Source organism: Cryptomeria japonica, chromosome 5 (genome assembly GCF_030272615.1).
Source record: "Cryptomeria japonica chromosome 5, Sugi_1.0, whole genome shotgun sequence".
Classification (NCBI taxonomy): Eukaryota; Viridiplantae; Streptophyta; class Pinopsida; order Cupressales; family Cupressaceae; genus Cryptomeria; species Cryptomeria japonica.
This window is the reverse complement of record NC_081409.1, coordinates 64,419,495-64,432,931: the sequence shown is the minus strand read 5'-3', so window position 1 is coordinate 64,432,931 and position 13,437 is coordinate 64,419,495. Positions and strand designations below refer to the sequence as shown.

The 13,437-nt window shown below is 34.0% G+C and overlaps 1 protein-coding gene across 1 annotated transcript; it reads left to right on the top strand.

Moving 5' to 3' along the window:
* Window positions 1-8,571: 8,571 nt before the first annotated feature.
* On the top strand, window positions 8,572-10,760 carry LOC131032733 (U-box domain-containing protein 26). The gene has a single exon (XM_057963771.2). The coding sequence runs from the start codon at window positions 8,897-8,899 to the stop codon at window positions 10,256-10,258; it is 1,362 nt and encodes a 453-aa protein (XP_057819754.1). The 5' UTR covers window positions 8,572-8,896; the 3' UTR covers window positions 10,259-10,760.
* Window positions 10,761-13,437: the final 2,677 nt, after the last annotated feature.

The following is a 13,437-nucleotide window of genomic DNA, read 5'->3' as shown; positions in this document are numbered from 1 at the left end:
GAGGGTTAATTTACTTTTCTAATACCTTCCAAATTTACTGCAATTCACTTAGTATTCAATCTCTTACAATTGGGGATTGGATCTAGTGAATTCAACCCCTCTTTTAAATTAATGTGTGAAAAATTGAAGGGAATCCTTTGTGAAACTTTCATCCCTCTTTTGAGGGGAGTAAAGCTTTCCACTTGATCTCCCCTCATCATTTTTCACCATAGTACATCATTATGTCATCCATCCTAGGCAAAGGAAACCGATACTTCATTGTGATCTTTTTAATTTCTCTAGAATCGGTACACATCCTCCATTCTCCATTCTTCTTAGGTGCTAACATTGCGGGTATTACATAAGGACTCAAACTTTCTTTGATCAAACCTTTCCTAAAAAATTCTTGCACTTGTCTATTCAACTCTTAATTCTCTGTCGATGTCATTCAATGTGCAACTTTGCTAGGCAAACTAGCTCCAAGAATCAGGTCCATGCAATGACTGATACTCCTCACAGGTGATAATCCATCAAGCACATTATCTGAAATAATGTCTTCATACTCTGTCAGCAACTCTTTTATCTTCTCCTGTTGTTCTTCATGCTTTGGGTTCTTAGTCTTCTTAGGGACTAAGGCAAAACACACATTCTCATGTCTTATTCCATCCAGGAATTGCCTTCCATCCACCAAATAGATTCTAGCTCCTCCAAGAGTAACAAGGTTTGTTTCATTCCATTCACTAAAATATTGTATATATTCTTTCTTCCATCATGTATTGCTTATCTATCAAACTGCCAAGGTTTTCCCAACAAAATATGTCAAATATCCATAGGCATAATATCACATAAAACTTCATCATGATAATTTCCAATTTTCAATTTTACCATGCTTTGCTCACTTACTAACAACTTATGATCATCTCGAATCCATGCTATTTGGTAAGGCTTAGTGTGTTTCAACCTTTCTAACTTCAACTTATTCACTATTTCTTTTGAAACAAGATTATCTGAACTACCACTATCAATAACCACTTTACAACACTTACCAGATACCTTACATCCGTTCTTGAACAAATTTCTCCTCTACAAGGGCTCTTCATCCTCTCCGGTATGACACAAGGCTCTCCTCATCATCAACAGTTCTCCATCTTTCGATTTGTTAGCTGATCTGGTGGGGCTTTCTTCTACCAATGTTGTTCTTTCAGTGTTCTCTATCTTCTTACATTCAAAAGCACGATGTCCTTCTCCTCCACACTTAAAGAAAGTTCCTCTAAACACTCTCTTATCTTGTCTTTTGTCGTCTTTTCCAAAACCCTCATTTCGGTAACCATCAGATTCTCTTCTTTGATAGAATTTTTTGTCATCCTTCCGGTACAAACTACCATCCTTGCTTACTTCTTTGTCCTTTTTCTGATCTGTATAGGTTCCTCTTCCTCCAAAATATCCTCTGCCTCCTTGAAATCTTCCTCTGGAAAACCTTCCACCTCTACCTCTTTGTCTCTGCTCATGTCTTTTATTCAACTTCTCTTCTTCTTTCAAGGCATATTGATAAGCTTCTTCAACACTCTGCAACTTGATCAGACTAAGTTCATCTTGTATAGACATCCACAATCCATTCAAATATCTTGCAACTTGTTCAACCTCATCGTCGACATGTCTGGATCTGATAGTCAACTTGTAGAATGCTTCGGTATACTCCTTCACACTTGATTCTTTCTGCTTCAAGTTCTGTAACTTCCAGAACATATTTACTTGGTAATTAGCTGTCATAAACTTCGATTTCAACTTGGCAACCATTTGCTCCCATGATTTGATCTTCTCTTTGCCTCTTCTTTGTCTATTAACCTGACCTACAAATGTTCCCACCAAATAGATGCATGACCTTTCAACCGAGTACATGCATATTTCACCTTCCTTTCTTCTGTGGTGTTCTCAAAATCCAAATACTTCTCCATCTTCGAGATCCAATCCATTAATTCATCTAAATCCAACTTTCTATCATACTCCAGTGGGGTAAAATGTGGTTTAGTGTTTGCCCTACTCAAAACCCTCAAGAACCTCTCTTCATTCGGATCAATTGCCAGTGGATTACTTGTTCTATCGGTGCTTCTTCTTCATCATCTTCGCTCACATCTTCAATATGTCGATCTCTTCTCTTTGTTGTTTCAATAGCTTCTAATCGGGCTATAATTCCTCTCAACATTTCCATCACAGTAGGGTTTGCATTCCCATGCGCTCCACCATTCCTATTTCCTCTTCGCAACATCTTCACGCCAATCCTTTGCAGCTGCAGGTCGGATCCACAGTTTGCCACCCTACAACAAAATCTTCAGGACAACGCAATCTTCAAAACAAAATCTCACTCTGATACCACTTGGTGCAATCACTATTAGGAGGGACCTCAATGAGATCTATTCGGACCGTGCAACAAGAGTAAACACAACGAAAGTAAGACAATATGATGGAGGCAATGTAGAATTGATTGATTATGTCATGAAAACTGTTTACAATCTGTTGGCATCATGCAGGCTACAAGATTCGACTCACTGGCCAGATACAATCATGCTCAATTATAGTCTCGATTTATATCAGACCTCTTAACCTCAAGATTGATCTTTCCAGTTCTAATAACTTACTACTACAAGCTAAATTACATTGATTTATATGGTCTAGAGGGAATTGGTCGGCCCAAGAAGAATCAAACAACGATGAACATGAAGAAACGTGTAAAACCACCAAGTCGACCTCTGCTGATGAAAAATCCTTCGAAAAATCCAAAGGAAGAAGTGCGGATCAGAGGGAAGGTCGACCACATGCCAAGGAATGCCAGAACAATGAACTGGGGCTCCGCAAGCTACAAAAAGGATTTGCAAGATTTGCCAATAGCAAATAGGTCCTAGCTGTTCTGGTGTTCTAAGCCAGAAAATTGTCTCGAAATTCAGAAGCGATAACTTGCCAGAAAAGGATCCAAACGTCCCACGATTTAGGGATAAGGAAGATAATCATGATTACAAGAAAAATCTAGCTCCGCAAGATTCAGTGAGCAAATGCAAGAAAATGCAGGAAGAAATGCTAAAACTGCAGAACATAAATGTTTTGGGTTGATGCAAGATTGCCAAGAACTGGGGATGCTCCTGCATCAGGAGAGGGGGGTGAAATCCAATTTAGAAGACTCAAAGAATTTGTGATTGGAGTCTTCAATTCAATGATGTAATCTACTTCATTTGTTTCAAGGAAATCTAGATGTTGATGGCACATTAAAGGTCATTTTAGGGCAACAAAGTGAGATGAGGGTGTTTTTATCCTTTTAGTGGCCATTTGACTATGTAAAGGGTTGTATTTTCTACTTTTCCCATGTTGGGAGGTGTAAGGGAAAGATACATATTTTAGTGGTCTATTAAGTGAGTGCCAATCACTTGGTTTTATATGTTAGAAACTATTAAGGTCAGAATGCAAATCACTTAAGTTTTGTATGATAATGTTTGGATAATTTTGTGGTTTTGCAAGATTGAGCATTGTCATCCCAGGGCAATTGATCCATCTAACATTGTTGTAGGGCCAAAGAAGAGTAAAGGGAAATCAAAGACTTGGACCATGAGTTTGATTGGCAAAGTAATCCCTCTCATTTTTATGTGGAAGAGAAACACAACATTGCACATGGTTCTTGTAAAATGTAAGGGTGGATTGGTAATAAGTTATTTGTATTATTGTTGCGTATGTCCAACAATTTTTTTGTTGTTGGTAGGTTTATCCACGCAGTAACATTGAATAGTGAGTGGGATGTTATAGAAATACCCTTCCTAAAGTATTTTTACCCTTTTAAGTTAGCCTCAAATGAATTGTTCTATAATGTGACTATGTGTCTATTCCATGGTTTGTTGATTGTCTTATCTATTGCAATATTGTTTATGCACATTAACTACTACTTCAAGTGTGAGGAAGGACATTAAGGTACTACATGTTGAAGTGTAGAATTAGTTCTAATATAAAAATTGATTAATGGTGCATCACTGGGATTATCAATGCACTGAATTATGAATAATCCATAATATCATCAAGGAGGGAATTCAATACTTTTTCTCTTAGAATACCCCCTCGAGAAATAAATCAATCACTTGTCTTCCTTGTGGGATTGACAATCTTGTAAATTGTTTCATTGGATTCATTTGTTTGTGGTTCCTCGAGGGTAACAAAACTAGGGTTTGGAGACATAAAGCCAAAGTTTGAAGTGCAAAGTGTGTTTGAATTGGAGAAGGGGTGAGAATGAGAGATTATGTTTTGCATTCTTAGAGCATAAGGAAACCAAAGTCTCCATGGGGAGATGGGATGCAAGTATCCAATCTAAATCAACAAAAATCATTTGTAAGGGAAAAGCTAGGGCATCCTCAAGATTATTGTCTAAACTAGAGCATGTTTTATCCATCGTGCCTTCTTCATATTACCATGCCAATTGTGTAGCAAAAAACACAACACTAAACTATCAATTGAAATGCTTCCAAAGAAGAAGTCTCCATGGGGAGATGGGATACAAGTATTCAATCTAAATTAGTAGAAATCATAGGTAGGGGAAAAGGAAGGGCAACCTCAAGATTGTTGTCTAAACTAGAGCATGTTTTTATCCCTTGTGCCTTCTTCATACTGCCATATTGATTATAAAGAAAAAACACAGTGCTAAACTATCAATAAAAGGACTTCCAAAGAGATGAAATGCAAATATCCAATCTAAATCAATAACAATCATGAGTAGAGGAAAAACAAAAATATCCTCGACATTGTTATCTAAACTAGAGCATGTTTTATTGCTTGTGCCTTCTTCATACTACCATATCAACTCCACATCAAAGAAAAGAACCCTAATCTATCAATTGAAAGGGCTTTAAGAGAAGAAGTTTTAAAGAGATTTGTCATCAGGTAAGAGGACACAAAAGTGACATCGTCATTCACCATCCAAATTAATGTTGTTATCTTTAACACTAAGTGCAATGAAGGAATATCATAATAATTTTTACATCCCAAGTGAAATAGAGCGCCATAGGTAGCCCTAGATAGTGAATTTAAAAGTGAAATCCCTCTCTAGGACTCCACGCCAAAGGATGTTCCCCACTCACTATACCACATCCATCCTTTTCCAAACTTTAGATGCACAAACCCCAACACCCATAGCCGTTCTTCATCTCTGCAACAATGTTACGAATAATCAAAGTCATAGCCAACAAAAAGAAAAAGAAAAGGGAAAACTAAAGTTAAGCAATAAAAAGCATCCCATCCAATCCCCATGAAAAATAGCCCAATATTTAAACCCATCCAATCAATCCTCCCACAACGTTCACCAAGCAAAAGCCAAAAAAAAAGCCCACAAATCACTAAAATAAAGAGGCAGGCATAACATCCCTCCACCTTTCCCCATGAAAAGAATAAAAAACCACACCATAACCGTGTCATGTGAATAGGCCGTAGCCTTCTGGACGGTTAGTCAAAATATACGAATACGCATAAAAATATATAAAAAAAACAAAAGACTTTTCTACGTATGCCGGTAAAAAATATATTTGCCCGGCGCGAATATCGAGGCTGATTTGGGAATAGATCTAAACGGGAATTCGGCGGGACCCACCACAGCTGTCTTCTACGTAATTCCGGTCAAAGGTTTGACCGCAACGTTGTTTTTTTATTATTATTATATTGATGTCACATTGTTGTTGTTTTGTGATGTGTATTTAATATTATTTTATTTCTGTCGGTTCGACAGCTTTGCCGAGCCTGCCATTGCCGAGCCGGGGGGTAAGGCGTGAAAATCTTGACGGTAGGAGACAGATTCTTTTTGGGGAAAAAAGTTCCGTCAAATGACGTCCTCACACGTCTACGACGGACTGTTTGTTTTATTCAAGTCACGTAATTTAAAAATTCACGTCGTTTTCCGCGTGCGTTTTGGAAGAATTCGTGTCAGAAATTGTCCGTCAAGTTTTGGACGAAGATTTTTTTATGTTGTTTGTTTTGACCCGTCAAAAGAATTTTGGCCGTCATTTTAATTAAATGACCCGCACGGACGTTTAACCAATTGAGCAGTGAAAACATTTTGTACTGTGCTCTTCTATTATTTCTACAAATATTCGAATGTATGTCTTGCCATTTAATTACTATTTTTTCATCTATTCTTTGGGCCTTCTTGTGTGGATAATTGTTGATTTTATCTTATCAATTATTAAAATATTGACTTAATTTATTTAAGGTGGACATTTTGTCATAGAATTTTTTAAAATTTTAAAATAATCCATTTAGATTAAAATAATAGACCATCTAAAGGGTCTTTAGATTAAAAAATTGAAAATAATTGGTTTAAGGAAGAAAAATATAACTCTCAAAGTAAAAAAATATTTTTGTGTTTGAATTCTTCACTTTATTTATTAAAAAATTATGATAAATAGTTAAAAAATGACTTTGAGCAATTTAAATAATATAATTATGAATTAGTTAATTTTATTTATTCTATGTGAAACAAGTAAACATTGTTAAAGACAAATTTAAAACAATTTGAAAGAAATGTAATTAAATATAAAATATATATTTGCTAATTATTATTTTTAGCTTTTGCATATTTTAATATCAAAGTGATTTCTTGATGGTGTTTATCTTTTCTAATGACTTGAAATTATCTCTTAAGCATAAGATTTTAAATGCTCTAATTGAATTATTGGAGTTAGATGCTGATAATTAATAATTATATCATATGAAAACATGCAATCAAGAAAACTAGAAAAAAAAGTTGAATTAGGAGGACTAGACCATGGGAGTTATCTTATTTAAGGGACAAATCTACACGCATGGTTTAGTCTTGGTACATGTATATTTAGAGAGAAAGTTGGCTCAAATTATTTGAGATTATTTTTATAAGTTTTAATTTTTCAATTAATTTATGTACAAACATAAAAAATGTTAAAAATTAAAATATTATTTTTACAAAAAATATTAAAATATAAAGAAAAAAAGAAAAAAAAAAAAAATACATTTTTTTTGTCTATAGACAATTTTTTAAATCATAAATTAATAAATATTATTATCAATAAAAAATCTAATTTTTATAATAATTTACATTTTTCTGATGGAAACAAGCTAGCATACATAGATGTTGACATCTTGCCTTTATATAGCAGATTACAACAATTTGATCAAGTATACCTCTAAACCATCATAAATTAATAAACATCATTATCAATAAATTAAATCTAATTTTTATAATAATTTACCTTTTTTTTTTATTCAAACAAGTAGGCATACATAGATGTTGGCATCTTGTCTTTATATAGCGGATTACAACAATTTGAGTAAGCATACATCTAAACCATCATAAATTAATAAACATTATTCTCAATAAATTAAATCTAATTTTTTATCTTCTTTTTTTGGATGGAAACAAGTCATTGTACATACATGTCGACATTTCTACCTATATATAGTAGATTACAACAATTTGAGTAAGCATACATCTAAACCACAAGTCGCCTAGCTCCAATGCAACTCCGAAGGTTTGCACCTAGCTTGAACGTGCCTCCTACAATTTGAACCTTGGTCGATGACTTCTATATCACATACCACCACCCTCACTAATTATACTTAACATATTGAACTGTAACCTCACCATACTTGTTAATGAACCAAATCAATTTCAATGATAAAATTAACTTCAAATATTCATATATTTTTATATTTTAAAGAAACATCCAGTACCTAAATACTGAGCTGTTTGTTTACATGACAGAGGATAAACTGAGGATAAACTGATTAAACTTAAAATTTAAATTTTGATTGTAGTAAAAATGAAGGAAAAGATTATCCTCTACCAGACTTGTCGCAGGTACTAAAATCAAAGAATTAAGTGCAAGTCTAGCAAGGACAGTTCCGGGGTATTTCTTTTATATATAGAATTTTAATATTTTTGAATTCCGCTCTGTCAATGTCTGCCAACCCCACGGAGAATTAGTCATGTTTTTGCTCGTCTACTACTTACCTAGAAATTGTTAAACAAACCTCCACCAGAATGTTTGCTAAAATTAAAAAATTGTCTATGGTGAAGAATGAGGATCAAGTGGGTAGCTATTCTGTTGAAAATAGTAGCTAAATTAGCAAGTGGGTAGCCACTCTTTAGAAACTTGAAGCTAAATTAGCAAGTGGGTCGCTATTCTTTTGAGGTTTGAGGCTAAAATAGCAAGTGGGTCTTAGTTTTTCCATTGAAAATTGGCTGGATTGTGTAGTAGATGAGAATCTTCCTCCAAAATAGTGTCCTTACTAACCAATTTTAAATGCAGGGATGATTCGCATACGTATTTTCACCAATAAATAGAGATAAATAAAGTCTAAGGCACTACTTTAACGTTCAAAGTGTGGAATGGGATTGATTGATTGATATGTGAATGTGTGTCCATATTGAATGTTAAGCTAAATTTGGACTGTAGAAAAAGTTGTCAAAGGATTGATGGGAATCCAGATAGAACAGCACGTGGGATGTGTCAGGACAGGGGCATAACAGAGGAGAGTATCATTGACCATCTAACTTCCCTCTTGACCGATTCATTCATAAATTCTGAATATTAATTTTTAAAATTTGTTTGTGCTCTCCTCAAATTAAGATTGTACACTGTTTTATTTGATGTTAAATCCCATTCTTCTCACTTTGTTCATTCATTCATTGTACAAGAGGCCCATCATCAAAACAAGTCTGCAGTCTCTAGAAGCCCATCTGTCCTTAACCACACTGTCCTGCTCTTCTGCCAAACACCCATCTCAGACTCACACAGAGAGCAGTAAGAGCAGCATCTCTGCAATATGATGTTTTTGTTGTTGTTGTGATTCCCACAGCATGCAATTTTGTCATATGTTTTGAATGGTCTTTGGTGGTTCAATGATTTTTTGGCTTGCATGAATGGGAAAACACAAGGCTACAACAAAGCTTGTCTCCCCACTGGACTGTATCACAGTGCAGATACCTTACCATTTCAGATGCCCGATATCTCTAGACCTGATGAGGGACCCTGTCATCCTGTGCACAGGCCAGACCTATGACAGATCCAGCATTGAGAAGTGGGTGGCCAGTGGGAATACCACTTGCCCTGTCACCATGCAGAGCTTGGAGGATTTCACCCTCATACCCAATCATACCTTAAGGAGGCTCATTCAGGAATGGTGTGTTGCCAACAGCTCTAAGGGCATCGAGAGAATTCCCACCCCAAAGCAACCCGCAGATCCAAGGATGGTCAGGTCAGTTATCCAGGAGGCTGCCTCCTCTTCAGGGTCAATTTCCGCAAGGGTTAATGCATTGAGGACCTTGAGAAATCTTGGGAAGGAGTGTGAAAAGAATAAGGCCATCTTGGCCCAAGAGGGAATTGTTGCAGTGTTGATAGGGATAATCACATCACCAGTATCAGGGGCAGCAGGAGAAGGAGAAAAGATGAGAGATCCAATAGACCCAACAAACCCAACAGGCCCAAAAGACCCAGATGGCCTACAAGCCCATAGTCATACCCAATTGGCATCTGATGATCAATTGTATGAAGAAGCATTGGGTCTTCTGGCTTTCTTCAGCATCAATGATGGTGAGAGAATAGCATTAGCCCAGCCCCATGTTTTAGAACACTTGAGTTTCTTGCTTCTCAGGGGATCGATGGAGGTCAGAGTCAATGCTGCACATTTGATTGAATCCTTGACTGCATCTGACAGCCTACATGAGCTCAGATCAGTGGTGGGTAACACAGAGGGAATCTTACAAGGCCTGGTGAGAATTCTCAGGGAGAATCTCTATCCCAGGGCGCTCAAGGTGGCCATCAAATCACTTTTGTCACTCTGTTTCATCAAGCCTAACAGAGATAAAGCAGTCTCAGCAGGAGCGGTGAGTGCTTTGATTGAAGGTATTGTAGATTATGAGAAATGTGAAGCAGAGAGGGCTCTTGCCACCATTGAATTGCTGTGCAGAACTGATTCAGGCTGCAAGGCTCTCTGCAGCCATGCTCTGACTGTCCCTGTTTTGGTAAAGATAATCCTCAAGGTCTCTGGGAGGGCCACAGAGTATGCAGCTGGTGCACTGCTTGTGACCTGCAATGCTTCAGAGGCACTACAAAAGGAGGCTATACAAGCTGGTATTCTTACACAGCTGTTGCTTCTTGTTCAGAGTGATTGCACAGAAAGAGCCAAAAGAAAAGCACAGATGTTACTCAAGCTCCTTAGGAATGCCTGGCCAGATGATTCCTCATCACCAGGCTTTGGCAGGACAGATGTTGTGCCCTTTTAGGGTTTCTTCTAAGCCTCGCAATTACAAGCCAAGTTTCACAAGATGGTGTTGGATCCATAGTTAAAACTTCCTGAATGTTTGTCAATATCGCAAGTTCTCAGGGTTTTTCTTTGGGTGTTCAAGGCCAGATCTCAAGGTTTTTTTGATCAAATTTCCAGATAAGAGGTCATCCATGGCATTGTAGAGTTTTTGAATTCCTATTCTTGATAATGTGATATATATAGCCAAGCCAAAACCTATAAATATGTTTTATGGGTTGTGCTGATTTTGAAGGCTTATATGTCTATATCTATTCTAGCTCTGATGTGAAGAAGCTCTCAGATTAAGAGCTAATAGGACCATAGATAAGGAAGAGCCCAATAGCCCTCTTCTGCTTATATGTGTATTGTATTGAAAAGAAAATGTTTTTCAATTTTCATAGCATTATGTGGAAATTATTTGGGGACAAGTTTGTTGAATCTGTCCCCCTTGATTCTCAAATAAAACAGATTTAATTGAATTACAGAGGGCTGTTTGTTTTGCTGTCTGGGTTTTTACTAAGCCATGAAACACAGGTCATATTTTGCTGTTCCTTTGTTGTTTTTAGATTCATTTTAAAAATTTTCTCATGGTTGGTATCAATTTTTTTTTTGGCTCTCATTTTACATCCTGATGATGGATCATGAAATTTGATTTGAAACATTGACGAAAAAGAATCTCACACTGACATATCCAGAAACAGCACAAACAAGAATAAGAGCTATTGAGAATTTGCCCATCAGCTTAATATTGATTTGAGTTCTTGAAATATGTTTGAACAGTGGCTGCCTGAAAATGAAAATGGAATGGGCTCTGCGTGCTCTGCTTTCAGGGTTTAGTAGTCATTAATCTTATCCTGTTACAGCATGTAAGAAGAATCAGTTTATACACTTGTATATTTGTGTAATTGATGGAAGTGGTCAGTTTTGTATTACAAGCTTACTGAATTTTTAATTTTGATGTTCTGTTAGGAGTTTACACAATTATGAACTACTTTAAATACACATTTTCTAACATTTTCATGATGGATCATTGAACTGTTGATGCAAAAAAATACCCACAATCAAATCTAAAAGCAATTAAATGATAAACTATGAACTATTTCAAATAAAATTCTAGTATTTGAGAAAACTGATTTTACATAATTAAATTTAAAAGAAATAATTTATGAACTAATATTTTAAGAAATATCTTAATTCATTTTTTCTTTTTTTGATAGATTGTAATATGATTATCATATAATTAAATTTGAAAGAATTTAATAATAATTTATGAACTAATATTTCTAGAAATTTAGAGACTTGCTTTATTATCTTATGATAAAGTATAATATATTTGAAAACTTAATTAAAAATATTATTATCAAAACTCTTTCAATCACTCATATAAACTTTGAATCATTAGATGGGTTGATCATCATAATAAAATATGCTATAACTAGTTTGACTAAGAAGAAGAAGTAAGGTGAGAGGCAGCATCTTATTTGGTAGTGAATGCAATTATATATATATAAAGTAAATTGTTTTCTTGTGAAAGAGACGTGGGTATTCCTATATCTATCTGCTCCCCTAACTTCCCTATTGTGAATATGACATGTTTTCCTTTACTTGAAGCTAAAATAAACAATGGTGTGATTCATATTCCATCATCTTAGCTTTATAGGTGAAGGAAGGAAAAGCAAAGCCATGATGTGATGAGTTGCAAAGGAAGTCAACCATCTCCACATCATATTTCAAACCTCCAATAATTTGTCCATAGAATATGCAATCTAAACACTCTGAAAGCTATTGGTCATGACAAAATTAGATGAATTTGGCCATTTTTTCTCCAAATCCCATGTTGCTCATCAAGATTCCAAAGGCCATATGAAAGATTTACTCATTGAACTCCATTATTTTTTTTCTTATTATTACTGTTGGTGGTGGTGTAAATATCTATAAGGGAATTTCTTTTGGGCTTTTCCTTATAGGCCAAGAAAAATATTAGGTATGATGTGAAGAATAGTCAAGAAAGTTGACCATCTTTCATCACATGTTAAGTCATTCTAAAACTTATTATGGAAAGATATAGATATGTTTGCCTATTTTTCTTATTAATTGTATTTGTTCACTTTCAAAGACTTCACAAAAAATGTAATGATTCTATGTACAATATCAAGGGGTGGAGTGTGAGCACCTCAACAAAAACTCTCATTTTTTAGTTTAATTTTGACAACCATTTACTTGTCAGATCTTATTATTTAATTATATACATAATATTTAAAAATAAACATCACATAAAAACAAAGATATGCCCTTTTTATCACAATTATAATTTTTAAATAGATGTATAAATATAAAATATAAAATAATTATTTGAAAATTAGTTTACTATTTTGTATCACACATGATTGAAAGAAAATTATTAGCAAACATTAAGAAAAATAATCCCTTAAAAATTATATTTTTTATTAAATTTTGTTTCTAATTATTTTTTATAATAATAATAAAAAACTTTAAATATAAATATACAAAATTAAATGTGATTTTAAAAAATTAGAATAAAAAAATGTATTCTGAAAAAAAAGTTAAACAAAATAAAATTTGTCTTTATTTGTAATAAATATAATTGAAAAAGTAAAATTAAATATATTTTAGTAAATAAATTAAAATTTCTTTAAATATATGTATTTAAGATATTTATACTAGTATAAATAAAATATAAATATATGATTATAAATTTGTTGTAAGATTGGACATTAAATATTGTGTTTGAGTATAGTATGGAGGTGAATTTCAGTGAATTCTAAGAACTTTCATCAATACAAAATAAAATGAAATATAAATGAATGATTATTTGGTTAATAACACATCTAATAATGAATTAGAATATATTTTTTAGAATTGTTAAATTAATATTAACTTTTTATTTTTTTAACTTAATGCTTATTTCTATTAATTAATCTAATAATTATTATTTATATTTTTTAAATAAAAATGATATTATTAATTTAATTTAATAGAAACTGACGTACACATTCATAACAAAAGGATAATGTTATGAGATCTTAAGAGTATAATAATTGAAATATGTGAAAATAAATGTTTTGGAACATTAAAACAAAAAATAAAGCATTTTAATTAATGTTTGCCCTTAGCCTATCTTGAGTTATTTGAATCTTT